Source organism: Drosophila novamexicana, unplaced genomic scaffold (assembly GCF_003285875.2).
Source record: "Drosophila novamexicana strain 15010-1031.04,08,12 unplaced genomic scaffold, DnovRS2.1 tig00000193-arrow-pilon, whole genome shotgun sequence".
NCBI classification, from domain to species: Eukaryota; Metazoa; Arthropoda; class Insecta; order Diptera; family Drosophilidae; genus Drosophila; species Drosophila novamexicana.
Genome location: NW_020824787.1, coordinates 6438872 through 6453490, shown reverse-complemented (window position 1 = coordinate 6453490; position 14619 = coordinate 6438872). Strand labels below are relative to the sequence as shown.

At 38.3% G+C, this 14619-nt stretch overlaps 3 protein-coding genes across 3 annotated transcripts; 2 read left to right on the top strand and 1 right to left on the bottom strand.

Moving 5' to 3' along the window:
• The first annotated feature begins 88 nt into the window (after positions 1-88).
• On the top strand, positions 89-1160 carry LOC115758576 (WD repeat-containing protein 82). Its single transcript, XM_030699293.1, has one exon. It carries the CDS (start codon positions 153-155, stop codon positions 1104-1106), a length of 954 nt encoding a protein of 317 aa, XP_030555153.1. The 5' UTR covers positions 89-152; the 3' UTR covers positions 1107-1160.
• On the bottom strand, positions 1129-2882 carry LOC115758574 (mitochondrial ribosome-associated GTPase 2). Its single transcript, XM_030699289.1, has 3 exons — positions 2498-2882; positions 2249-2443; positions 1129-2190 (listed from the first exon to the last, which is right to left on the bottom strand). Exons 2-3 carry the CDS (start codon positions 2366-2368, stop codon positions 1180-1182), a joined length of 1131 nt encoding a protein of 376 aa, XP_030555149.1. The 5' UTR covers positions 2369-2443; positions 2498-2882; the 3' UTR covers positions 1129-1179.
• Positions 2883-5636: 2754 nt separating this feature from the next.
• On the top strand, positions 5637-14611 carry LOC115758965 (zinc finger protein sens; the record flags this gene model as incomplete). Its single annotated transcript, XM_030699768.1, has 5 exons — positions 5637-6449; positions 12269-12430; positions 12509-12667; positions 13674-13952; positions 14006-14611. Coding segments are annotated over 5 exons (1533 nt in total), but the record flags the coding sequence as incomplete, so codon positions are not given.
• Positions 14612-14619: the final 8 nt, after the last annotated feature.

The window sequence follows — 14619 nt, the reverse complement described above, 5'->3', positions numbered from 1 at the left end:
TATATATGATGCCAAATGTATCGATATAGCAGACCTATCGATAACAAATAGAAACAGCCCTCGTTGCGGCACATTGCGCATCACTAGTGGCTTGTCGCAAAAAGAATAGAAAATATACATTGTGCCGTGATTAAAAACAAACGTTTGTCAAAATGAAAATCAAACTAATTGATTCAGTTGTGCGCAGCTTTAAGGTTGCCAAGATTTTTCGCGAAAATACTGACAAAATCAACGCTATTGACTTTGCACCGAACGGAGAGCATCTGATCTCTTGCAGCGAGGACGACCAAATTGTTATATACGATTGTGAGAAGGGAACACAATCGCGCACAGTGAATTCGAAAAAATATGGTGTAGATTTGATACACTTTACGCATGCCAACAATACGGCCATACATAGCTCGACAAAGGTGGATGACACTATACGATATCTGAGTCTGCATGACAACAAATATTTGCGTTACTTTCCCGGTCACACAAAAAAAGTCATCTCGCTATGCATTTCACCAGTGGAGGATACTTTTCTGTCTGGCTCATTGGACAAAACGCTGCGCCTGTGGGATTTGCGTTCACCGAATTGCCAAGGATTGATGCATCTATCGGGCCGACCCATTGCCGCCTACGATCCCGAGGGTCTCATCTTTGCAGCCGGCGTCAATTCGGAAAGCATCAAACTGTACGATCTGCGCTCGTTCGATAAGGGCCCCTTTGTCACGTTCAAGCTCAACCAGGAGAAGGAATGCGACTGGACGGGCCTGAAGTTTTCGCGTGACGGCAAGACCATATTGATCAGTACAAATGGCTCAGTTATACGGCTTGTGGACGCCTTCCATGGCACACCGCTGCAAACATTCACAGGCTATCCGAACAACAAGGGCATTGCCATTGAGGCGAGCTTCAGCCCGGACTCGCAGTTCATCTTCTCCGGCAGCACCGATGGCCGCGTGCATATATGGAATGCCGACACTGGCAACAAGGTCTCCGTGCTAAATGGCGATCATCCCGGACCCGTGCAATGTGTGCAGTTTAATCCCAAGTACATGATGCTAGCCTCGGCGTGCACAAACATGGCCTTCTGGCTGCCCACGTCTGAGGAGGGTGTCTAATAAATAGGTTTAATTTTGTATATGTATATTTAAGTAAATAATTACAGCTAAATGTTTATATTTAGAAAATCAGTTAAGCTCTTCTCTGTTCCTCTTCCTGTGCCTTGTGTCGATCGTAGGCGGCACGTATGCTGCTCAAGAGTTGCGCCAGATTGTGTCCCATTTTGGCGCTGATGCCCAGAAGGTTTGGTTGTCTCAGCTGTTGCTGCAACTGCTCAAAATTCCCGGCACTGGCTGGCACATCCATTTTATTGGCCACCACCAGTTGCGGCCGTTGCGCCAAACTGCCGCCAAACTTTTCCAGTTCGTGCATGAGTTGATGATACTGCATCCACGGATTCGGCGAGCTGGCATCGAGCACAAATAACAACAAGGTGCAGCGCTCGGCATGCTTCAAAAACTGTATGCCCAGCCCACGGTTGCGATGTGCATCCGGCACCAGGCCAGGCAAATCCGCAATGGTCAGCTGCACGTAATCATCGTATTGCACAGTCCCCAGATGTGGGCGCAGCGTTGTAAAAGCATATGGGGCTACCTTCGGCTTGGCACGCGTCAGCGCGTTCAGTAGTGTGCTCTTGCCGGCATTGGGAAAACCAATCAGACCCACTTCGGCCATGCTGCGCAGCTCCAGAATGTAGCTGCAATCCTCGCCGGGCGGTCCATATTCACAAACTTTGGGAGTGGTCTCCGTGTCGGTGGTAAAGAACCGATTGCCCTTGCCGCCAGCTCCGCCACGTGCGGCCACAAACATTAGATCAGCATTGGCCAAATCGGCCACAATCAGACCTTCGGCATTGCGTATAACTGTGCCAATTGGCACTTTAATCACCGTATGCTTGGCATTCTTGCCATGACAATCCTTGGCGCTGCCAATGCCGCCTTCGCTGGCGCGCAGCACGCTATTCACGTGATTAAAGTTACGCACATCGTTGGAGGCCTGGAAGATGACATGGCCACCATGACCGCCGTCGCCGCCATCGGGTCCGGCGCGTTCGTTGCACCAAAGTTGCAGAAACGAGACGCAGCCGTCTCCGCCTTTGCCGCCAACAGTTCTCACTCTTTTGGCATCCGAAAAGTATTGTGCCTGGTATATTATTTACGATTAAAAGTTATGTAAACATTTATTGGTAGCAGTGTTTCACCTCTTTGCGCGATGACTTGCCCTTCTTTGGGCGCAGCGCAGTTGCGATTTGGCAATAGTTTAAGCAGTTTTTAATTAATGATTTGTTTATCACTCGGTTTGATATTGAAAAGAGAGACATGTTGCCATGTTTTTAATTGTTTTGTTTATGTACGGCTATTGGCAGTATTTTTTGCATATGCCGGCAGCAAAATATCTATCGATAAATTTGTTTAAAGTTTGAAAAAATACCAGAGTACAATCGACTTACAAGTATCTAAGATGTGCGTCAAAATAGCGGCGATCGATTTAAGGTACTTGGTATCGGAAAAGGAATCGGTCACTTTTAAATGCATTTACTTATGTTTGTTAGTATAAAACCAAATAAATTTAAGTACAACTACAACTTTATAATTGGCCCTGACTTTGGATGAAATAGTTTTGAGGCTTTTGCTGACTTGATTTTGACTTATAATTTTTGATGGTCGTTTTTAAAGAAGCTGTAAACGATGTTACTCCTGCAAATGTTTCTTTGTTAAGTATTTCGATTTCCATAATATGATTAACAGTTTCTGCATCGACTTGATTTCTCTTATAAGTAGATGTCCTGTCGAGCGAAAATCATCTATTCGAAACCTGATTAATTTTGTTACAACGATTAGTGTTGTTCGTCAATTGTTAAATTATTTGGGGAGTATAACAACTTTCCGTGCCTTAAAAATGACAGCTCATTGGCACCTAAAGTGCACTACCCAACACTACTTTCAAGGCACTCGGGATCGATTCATCGCTTAACATAATTTAAAAAAGTATATCGATATTGCTAACGTTTTTAGCTAGGACTAATAAAAAACTAAAATATAAAAGAAAACCGAAAATTGGTTAATTTCATGTACAAATTACCTGTACGGGATAAAACATTCAAATAATTGTATAAATAATTAAAAGCTGACTCGAATTTTAACAATATTTAACAATATAAATTATGTTTGCGATTGACATATTTAAGCTTTAGCGGCATTGGAGATGCTACCAAAAGCACGTTTTATCTCGCAATATCGAAAGCTTTAGATAATGTGGCTGTTGCGCCAGCAACAACAAGTGCCCAAAGCGGAGAGTAACGGTTGGGAGATCAGAAATAAATGCAGGATAGAATAATATCAATAATATTTGAATAATAAATTAACTGCTTTTTCATATATATACATAAGCATTTCCCCAAATAACATGCAAATGAGGTAGAAATTTGTATTATTCGATTTCTTTGAAACGAGCCCAAAAGAGTATCTCTCTCTCTTTCTCTCTCTCTCTCTCTCACTCTCTTGGAGCTCCCACACGTGTAGTTCAATGCTCGGCATCGTCGCGTCGTCAGTTGAAAGCTGGAGCCCGCGCGAAGCAAAACAAGACGAGCGCGCGAACGTTTAACCGCTGAGCGGTGCACTCATTTATTTAATTTAATTGACGCCTGTTGCTGTTGTTGTCGTTGTTGTTGTGGTATTCGCTGGTGTGTTTCACTGCTATATTTTTTATTGTTAATAAATTATAATTAACAAAAAATACATAAAATTCTCAAATAGTACAAAATGATGATGACAGTTTGATATTTAAACGGAAAACCTTTAATATTTACCATGCACACGAAGAAAGGGCTAAAAAAAAAACACGTTCAACAACAAATTGCATAAAATAACAAAAACAAAATAGTACACACAAATACACACACACACACATATATATATATATATATATAATATGTTGATAAAGTAATTGCAAATATGAAACCCGATTATCAAAATGTCTTCAACATGCTTGTTCTTATTTTGTTCGTTTTAAAACAGAATGCAAGCTGTATTCCATGCTTTTTGCATATGTATGTGTGTGTATTTGTGTATTGGTGTGCGCCTGCGTGCGTGCGTACATGCGTGCGTGCGTGCGTAAACATGGAAAGTTAATAAACGAAATCCGTATTTCGGGCCGGGTTTCGTTGCTGATATTGTTGTTGTTGTTGTTATTATTGTTGTTGTTGCTTAGCGGGTTTTCTGTTCAATCGACTGTCTGGTGCTCCGCTTGGCCTTTTTATCGGTTCGCGTTCGCGTATTTAATTTGTGCACAGTTTCAATATTTATTGTCGGCGTGTTCCCTTTATAATTGCAAAAATATAAAAAAAAAAAAACCTAAGTAAACAAGACTCAGGGCTTTTCTTGTCGAAACGCAAGATAATAAAAATACATATAAGTGCATTTTATATGTATTTAAATACAGTACATATAAGATGTTAGCAAATAATCGTTAATTTACATAGCATAGTATCTCTGTATGAGCGTACTCGAATGTATGTCTGCTTGTGCGTGTGTGCGTGTGTGCGTGTGTGGGTGTGTGTATGTGTGCATGAGAGTCATGTTTTATAGCGTCTTCATTCATAGTTGAAAAGCTCAGCTTCGGTCGTGGCCGAACACAGTCAAAAAAGCAAGCGAAAGTCTCAACGTACCACTCGCAGCTCGTCATTATATATTAACAAGTGTGCCGTCGTCGCACACTGGGACAAGTCTATTAAAACTGTGCACAAAAATAACATTAACTCAAGTCAAAAGTTTTTCAATATCAAGTGTCAGAGGAAGTGAAACAATATTTAAATAAATATGATATATTTATGAATAGAAAAAATGTGTATATTAATGTTTATATAAAACTCTGCCCATTCTATATATTGCTATATATATATTGTTTAAAATAAGTTTCAAATGAAATATGAATCTTTTAACCAATTTTAACCAATACATTACCCGATTCGATTAAAATAATATAAAATATGAATTCTTGTTCTACGATTTTTTCTACAAAATAGAAATCTGTGTGTTTTTATGTTGTTTGGAATAATATAAAAAGCTGAGCAATGCCAACAATGTTTAATACAACTACATAATCTTGTTGCTATAACATTTTTAATTTGCCAAACTAATGAACATTGGCACACTGTTGCCTATTAAAGCTTTGGAAGTAGCAACATATTTGCTGGCGTCGACGAAGCGCGAATTGAATATAAAAAGTTACACAAACGAAAGTTTGCAGAGGGCATCAAAAGTAACAGCACAAGCAGCAGCAACAACAATATCAAGAGACGCTACAGTTGTTGTTGTTGTTGTTGTTGATGAGCCAAAGGCAGCAACAGAAGCCCGAAGACAATAACAGGCCCGGCTCCAAAACGAACAAAGACAAAGTCGATGTCGCAACGGCAGCGGCAAATCATTTAAATATTGAAGCAATTGAAAAGTCAGCGTCGATGGTAGCAATTAACAGCAGCGACGACTGCAACAGCACCAACAGCAGCAACAATTGGCTGGGCAACAGGGGCTGCAACAAATTTGAGCGACAGCAGCGGCAGCAACGAATACGTATAGCTAAGTGAAAACCACAATAAGAACAGCAAAAGCAGCAACAACAACAACAGCAGCAATAAAAGCAACATTGATGTAGAAACATTTACCAATACAAAAGAGCTCAATCAACTCAATTTAAATTCATCGTCAACGACTTTGTCGTCGCAGTCGCTGGCGACCTCACTGGAGGCTGCGTCACCAACAACAACAACAGCAGCATCAGCAGCAGCAACAACAACAGCAATAGCACAATCATCATCATCATCACTGTTGCTTGCTATTTTAGCTACAGCAACTGTAACTGAGATAGCGCGACAACAGCAACAACAACAGCAACAGCAACAGCAACAACAACAGCTGCAGCGACAGCGACAACAGCTGATTATGTCGCCAACGGCGCTGGCATCGTGCGCAGCGTCGTGTTCAACGTCTGCCAACACCCCCGCCTCAGTCACAGGGACAGCGACAAGCACAGCAACAGCTGCTGCTGCTGCGGTTCACTTGCGAAAATCACACTCAACGCCGGCTCTCAAATTTGATGGCAGCAACAGCAATATTGTTGACAACAGCAACAGCAACAACAGCAACAGCAGCAAATACTGTAATAGGAATCACGTCGAATCCGCCATGGAGGCTAGCAACAATGCCATCAAGGATGTTGCTGTTGTCGCCCACATCAAGCGACAGCAACAGCAACAGCAGCAACAGCAGCACCAACAGCAACAGCAAAACGAGCAATTTCCACACGACAGCAACAAGTGCAACAATATTGATGCAACGCAGCCAACGACGCCGGAATCATTGCGTTTTGGTTGCACGCACTACAAGCGACGCGCCATGTTTGTGGTAAGCCTTACAAAGTCTATTAAAATCCTATTCTGTAATATAAGCTAAGTCTCCTTTAAGTAGGAAGAGACTTATCTTCTTGTTAGTTAATTTTCAGTTTTCAAACTGAATGAATGAATTAAATGAAAATTACAAATTTCTACGTCGTGAAATTATTGATTTATTTTATTTTAGCATTTATTGAGAAGGCTATTGCCCAATAAATCGGTGTCTTAAAATAAAATGTATCGCAAGATCATAGGAAGCGCACACTTTCATTGAACCTATTTCCTTTCTATATCATCTGGGAAATTTTCAAAAGTCCAAAAAGCAACCCAAGGTTAACATTTTAATCAGTTTACCATCTGAGCATTTGTGGTAATTTGCTATTTGTAGCGTTTTTTGCTAAAATAAAATATCATTGATTATGTCGACCACGTGGCAATTTACGGAGGCGCCTTGCCTTGTCGGCTTCTGGTTTTCGTCGTTGTGGCGCTTTTCCTGAAGTTGCCTCCACAAACGAACATTTCAACTTATTTATACGTTTCTAAACAAACAAACAAACGTGGGTTCCGCACCCAGATACAGACACAGACACAGATACGGTTCAGATACAGATACAGACACAGACACAGACACAGACACAGACACAGACACAGACACAGACACAGATACAGATACAGATACAGATACAGATACAGATACAGATACAGATACAGATACAGATACAGATACAGATACAGATACAGATACAGATACAAATACAGATACAGATACAGATACAGATACAGATACAGATACAGATACAGATACAGATACAGATACAGATACAGATACAGATACGGATACAGATACAGATACAGATACAGATACAGATACAGATACAGATACAGATACAGATACAGATACAGATACAGATACAGATACAGATACAGATATGGTTACAGATACAAATACAGATACAAATACAGATACACAGATACTCCCAATTACTTCTACATTTCTTTTGTACGTTCTGCGCCTGCATAATTTGGGCTCAATTGGGAGAATTAGTGTTTGCCTGTGAATTGTGTCCACAAGCTAACAACAATAACAGAAAGAGAAAAAAAAGATATATAGTACATTGAATATAACAAAAAAAAAACATACTTGAGTATTTACCCTTAAAAAAAATAATAAGCAAGAATAAAAGTTGTGAAAAATTTTATAACATTCTTATGGTTACTTAAAGAAAGGTATTTAATATTTAAAAAAAAAAAAAAAAACTCTTTAGCATTAACATGTTTGTCTTTGTCTGCCCCATTCTCTGTCAGTTCCTCTGGCCCTACGTCTGACAATGTTGAGCTAGACAGTATTATTTTCGTATATATTTTATATAAAATTGTCCACTAACATCAACATTAATAAAGAAAAGAAGACTTTATAATTTAAGTTAATAGTAATGCTTAGGCGAAGGGTATCTACTAGTCGAGCACTTTCAAAAAGAGCCTTTGCTTTCCAGAAAGAATTCGATTGCTGCACCTCTGAAAGTGGGCGCCTATTCAGCACCTCCATTGATCCCATCTAAATTACGAGCCTTTATCTTTATTGTTAAATTAAATATTAGCACATTTTTTCCTTCTTTTTTTTGTGAGTGCATAAATAAAGCGCTTGTTTCTGTACTATTTTCAGCACTTGCCTTTTTGGCAATTAGCTTCAGTTTGGGCCAAAATAAATGCCGATTGGCACAGTGTATGGAAAATAATTAAATTGTGGATCGCTGAGATTAAAGTGTTCAAGTGTGAACATGTTGAGATTTATGATTAAATTCAACCATCTAAGAATTTGAATTTCATCAATAATGTTAAATTGACAATTTATGTCAAAAATTTTAAATTTGACATTTTATCATTTGCATATAAGAAAAGGGAACAGTTTGAGAGGATCGTTTTATAACTAATATACGTAGTATCTACAATTTTTAAGTTTTAAAAAATATTTTTAGAACGAAACTTTTTGAAAAGGTTCACAAAAAAAAAAATAACAACTTGCTTTAACAATTTGATCGAAAGTTTAATAGTAAGACAATAATGATGTCAAAAATGAGCTGAGTTTTGCCAAACAGACGCTTGGGTGTTGCCAGCTTGTTGTTGTGAGGTTGCCACCTCTGCGCACAAATTATCCGCTTGTCAACTAACATGAGCTTTGACAGTAACATTAGAAGCTGTTCTAGACAGCTAATTTGTGCGAACTGTTAAACTTCGAGTGTGAAAAGTCTTAAAAGAAGTCAGTAAATAATTGTTTACAGTAATCGTTTGTTCTGCCAGCATATAATAATTGCTAATTTTTTAGGTAATTGCTTGAAAATGTTTTGCATATTAGTCATATTTTAAGTAAACAAAATCCATAAACTGCTTGGCGTTTAACATTCGTTTGTTGAAAATTAAAAAATGTCACGGAAATTTGTGTGCTCGACATTTATTTGCACGTTTTAGGGGCCTGTGTGTGCACGTTAAATTATCCGGGTGTTTAGCCAGTTTTATACATATTTATGCATATGTTAATATACCTATTACCTATTATTGAATCAGGTGAACTCAATCTAATATGCGTAAACGTGTGTACCGATCGCTTTTAAGACCGTGTTCTCATTCTGCAGTTGTTTGGAATTAGTTCGACCTATACAATTTTGCTGTTCCATTTTTATACCCTTGAAGATAGTATTTTAATCATGAAATGTGTAACGCATAGAAGGAGACATCTCCGATCCAATAAGGAATATATATTCCGATCCAATAAAGAATATATATTATATATATAAGCATTACAGTCGGGTGGATAAGGCCATGTCCCCTGTCCCTCTGTCCGTCTGTCTGTTTCTATGCAAATTAGTCAATCAGTCCGATCGGACCCCCATATCATAGTTGTCATAGGAACAATCTTCGAAAAGTTGGTTTTGACGGAAACCTTTTTTTGATATTAAGATAACTTTCCCAAACTCGGAATTTTATTGTACTATGATGATACTCATATATATAGGAAATATCGGTGGAATATTAAGATGGCAAAATATTCTGTTTTTAAAGATATTTCCAAGCATTTCGAGCTGCACTATTTTCCTTATCTGGAAAGTGTCGACAAGGGCATTAAGTCTTCGGTGTGCCTGGCACATTCTTACTTTCTGGTTTTTTGCTTTGGAAACTGTCTTAGCTTTGTTAAAATTATTGTTTGTAATAGATTATGTTATTTAATACATAGTTAAGTATTCTTTTTTATATATAAACGGACTCGGAACCCGAAGTTCTCAAGGCGTACGCCTTTTCACTAAGCTTCTGCCCAGCCAAGTTGTTCGTGTCGCTTTTGATATCATGCTTGGAATAAATGGAAATAAGTTTTGCGGCTAAATAAAAATTATGATAGCGGGAAAATCAAAGAAACCGGCTTTAAAGGTACTTTACTTTTATTGCAGGTATTTTTGTTTTATTTATAGCACGCAAGAGAGCACAGCTTCAATGCACCCAAGAAAATTAAATCAGAGTTTTTAATAACACACCGAATGCTGTGTACTCTACTGGTGATAGTACCCAGCATATGAGTCAATATAGACTCCCATTTAAATGTTTCAGAGTACAAATAACTATTGCTCTTAATTATTTATTCGGCGTGAATTCAAACGCACCGTTTATTTGTAATGGACATTGTTTTTCCGCTTTAAAAAAGAAAATGTATACTTAGATATTGAGTTAAAAGAGGTTATTGGTCCTAAAATTGTAAGAGTGGCTTATACAAACTGATGCTGATTAGAATCTGTGGCTATGAAATGATATTGCAGATTTACTCAAAAACAGGATTTCGATATGGGTTTTTTAGGATTGCTTGGAAATGGGGCAAGTTATTGATTATCGGAAACTCGTACTGCGCGGGCAAAATTATGGGTTTTGAGATCAACGCGTTCATATATAAGGGTGGACGGACAGACGGACAAACAGACGGACAAGGTTAGATCGATTCGGCTATTGATGCTGATCAAGAATATATGTACTTGATGGTGTCAGAGATGATTACTTCTGCCTGTTACATACATATGCATAAAAACAATATACCCCTTTTACCCATTTTCAATGGGGTCAAGGTATACAAATTATATCAAGACTGTTTGATCCGTTCAAGTAGTTGGGTCGCATTTGAGATAGTCTTATTCGAGGGGTTCCATCTAAAATTATACAACTCTAATTCATTCTATTCCCGGAACCCATTGAAAATGGGTAATTTTGAACCGATACATTAAAACAAAGTGTGTGAAAAGCAAAGCTGCAACCCGGTTTTAAGATGATTCGGTTCGAACCCGGAATTCCAATTAGTTTTTTTTTGCAATGAATCGAACATTTAACCAAACCATTTATCCAAAGAATAGGCGAAATGGAATCTAATAAGGGAGACCTAGCTGCAAAGTATAAATAACTTTCTTCCCAATTATGACATTAACCTAACCCTCTTTGGAAGCTGACAATTTTAGGTAGAGGTTAAATCTAGCCCGCATCTTGTATATGAAAATATATTATATTATAAATTATATTTTCAGTACAACGGGCCATTGTTTTGTAAAAATATTGTAAATATGGAAAATCACAATTTTGAACCAAAACTTAAATTCAAGAATGTGAAAAACTAGCCCTGGCATAAAGTCTATTATCCATTATCGAAAAACTAAAATCGAAGTTTTCGCACTGCAGAATTCCAAAATTGGAGCTGCGAATGTTGCGTGTTGCCAATTAAGAACATGTCAAGCGTGCAAGTGAATTTTTATTTTAGAATTGTAAAGATATCTCAGGGTCAGCTCGTTTGGAGCATGGGCGTGTCGAAATCGCTTGGAGGTCGAGATACCTGATTGAATATTGTCATCGGGGACGCTGCAGTGCACAGAATATTTGATTGTAACAAAATATTGGCAGCTCGAAAATATCTATGTGGGAAATAAGCGTATTTGGCCAAGCAATTAGCAGGAAACTAATTAACCGGAGCGTTTCTGTGCTGAGCATTGTTTATTTGCCACAAATTGGCCACAGGCGCCGCCTGTCTTCGATGTCAGTTTCGGTTTGATTTCATTAAGGTTTATGACTCTCTTGAGTTGCGTCTGCAATGTTTATGGGAATGCTAACTTCCACGGCTCGCAGATCCGAGACCAAAATAAATGGAATTGTTTCGGAACGGTTGGTCACGTATTATATGCCAGTCGCCAGTTTCTAGGCAGCCTTTTCCTCTTACTCTCATTTCACGAACAGCTTCACTCGGAATTGAATTTCGCCTGCCTCATGATGCTTCCAAGACTCAGAGCTGCATTCGCATGTTCATTGTAAGCTTAACATTCACTTTACCATGATGATTTCGATAAAGTTGTATATATTTAACTATTTATGTATGAGCCATATTTTAATACTTTTCTAGAACTAGTGAATGGTTAGATTTGTTTGTTGCCTCATGCTGCTTCCAAAACTCAGAGATGAATTCTCATTGTAAGCTTAACATGCACTTTACCATGATGATTTCGATAAAGTTGAATATAGTGAAGAAAATATAAAGTAAGTCGGTAAATTTATGAGATATCAGTAATATTAAAATACTTTTCTAAATATGCCTTGGTGAACTTAAAAAAAAAATTTTTAAAGGTAGAGGATAGCTGGGATTTATGTCTGTTAACATTTTATTTAAGCTCAGAAGATACTTATTATGAAAAGGTTTTGGCGTCTTCAGAAGCTGTCCCCATTAATCTATCATCGAATCCATATAATACTTAAGTTCTTCATAAGTAATATTGTCGTAAATCAATATGTATTATAGTTCTTACCCTGTACTCTTTGCAGACACCGTGCTGCAATAAGTTTTACAAGTGCCGCTTCTGCCATGATGAGAACGAATCGCATCATTTCGATCGCAAGACACTCACCGAACTCATCTGCTCCGAGTGCAACACGCGGCAAAAGGTGCAGGAGCAATGCGAAAAGTGCGGCGTACGCTTCGGCAAGGTAAGAACTTACCTTCCAACTCCCTCTCTCCCCCTCTCTCTCACTCTCTCTCTTATGATACATAATATTCCTTTGCAGTACACGTGCCTCATTTGCAATCTGTTCGATGATGCGGACAAGCAGCAATATCATTGTCATGGCTGTGGCATCTGTCGCATCGGTGGTGCCCACAACTTCTTTCACTGCGAGGTGTGCAACATGTGTCTGCCGATGCAGCTAAAGATCGATGGACACAGGGTAAGCAGATTAACCAGATAAAGATATGAATTAATTTTTCTGCGGTTTTGCATGGGTCAAACTTAAGCAAATATTTATACTATATTCATTGGAAAAACCCGCTTGACATGCAAATCGGTTAAAGAATAAAGTGTGTCAGTTAAAGTAAATCAGTTAGTTTAAAGTTAAAATATTGTTGTTTCCTTTTTCTTCTTCAATCGCAAGCGACTAAATCATTGCTTAAACAACTTGAGAATTGTAAACACACATAAATTGTCTAGCCTTTAGGTTAAATGTGTCTAACTTAACAAAAATTAAATGAGAACTCGTAACAAAAACTGATTCATGATTTAAGCTACCAAATTAAATTGATGGATACTTGATGTAGATAAAAATAACTTATTGTGTTATATATACATCAGACATGTACTATATCATATAAATTGGTTTCTATTATCGATTTAACAATCATACATTTGATTTATGGAAATAATATACCTCAATTATTCAAAGTCAAACTCCACCATGTTTACGGCTAGCACATAAGTACTCTATGATATCATGGCTATTGGCTAAAATCGATAGCCCTATCAAGCTGATTTCGAGCATAGCTTAAGGAAATGAATCACAGCAAGAGCATTCGATTTGGACTTTCTGAATTTAATGAAAGCTTTGCTTGTGGCTAGCCCTGACACTGCTGGCGAATTGAATATGTGCATAGATAGATTGTGGATCATTAGAAGAAATAGTAGCCTTGAGTATTCAAATTTATGCAGAATCATTGCTGAACTGGTTTCCTAATGGCTATAAGTATTTGAAATTTAAACGCAAATCCAGTTTATGAAGTTGCGTAAAACATCAAATTTCTTGGCTCCAAAAAGTTAGCAAACATATTGCAAGTGTATTTGTCTGTAACAGGTGCCGATAAGAAACCGGTAATAATTTAAAAGTTTAATCCAAGATAAAAAAATAAAAATATATATTAAAAAATATTGGGGACTCACCGTTTATATGTTTTGTTTTGCAGTGCGTGGAGAACATCTCGCGTTCGCATTGCCCGGTCTGCCTGGGCGATATACACACGTCGCGCATTCCATGCCACATTCCGGACTGCGGGCATCTGTTGCACAAAATGTGCTTCGATCAGCTGCTGGCCTCGGGTCACTACACATGCCCCACCTGCCAAACATCGCTGATTGACATGACGGCGCTGTGGGAGTACCTGGATGCCCAGGCACTGCGCATGCCCGTGCCGCTCAAGTATGAGAATCAGCGTGTGCACATCTTTTGCAACGATTGTCACAAGGTAACCCATACACAGATTATAGTTACATACGCTTAATGATCCAATCTCTGCAGACTTCAAAAACCAAATTTCATTTTATCGGACTCAAGTGCGTGCATTGTGGCGCCTATAACACCACGCAGGATGTGAAGCGTCGCCTTTCCCTGGTTACCGATGAGCCGTCAACGGCCTGACACTCGCTTTTGCCGTCGCCTCTGTGGTATTTGGCGGGCACAAGCATAACCTACCGCAACAGGAAATCTCTCTTGCCATGCTCCACATTTGAAGAAACTAAATTTATGAAACTGAAATCGAAACGCATTGAATTTAGACCAAATTCGAGCTGGTATCGAATATAAATTAAAAACAATTACAAAATCCTTAATCTACATATAGAGCTAATGGAGACCATCAATTGGCTTAAGTATTCTTTTCTTTAGATAATTACATACAACAAGTCGACATAACATTATTCACATTCAGTAGAACAAATCGAAACACTAACAAAAATCTTTCCACTCGAATTTTATGATATTTGCTTGTATTATTCATTTCTATATACATCTCGAATTTTTCCTTTTTTAAACTGCATAGCTCAATCAATCTCAATACCAGCATTTTTTTGTATAAATCTTTAGAAATCTTTGTAAAATATTTTAATGATGTTTAAGTTTGAAAACAAATAAAA

Excerpts from the sequence above, each read along its gene's own strand:
- LOC115758576 (XM_030699293.1), top strand. The coding sequence starts at position 153 with ATGAAAATCAAACTAATTGATTCAGTTGTGCGCAGCTTTAAGGTTGCC.
- LOC115758574 (XM_030699289.1), bottom strand. The coding sequence starts at position 2,368 with ATGTCTCTCTTTTCAATATCAAACCGAGTGATAAACAAATCATTAATT. Across the intron at positions 2,191-2,248 it reads GCAAGTCATCGCGCAAAGAG|GCACAATACTTTTCGGATGC; the intron begins GTGAAACACTGC and ends ATAATATACCAG.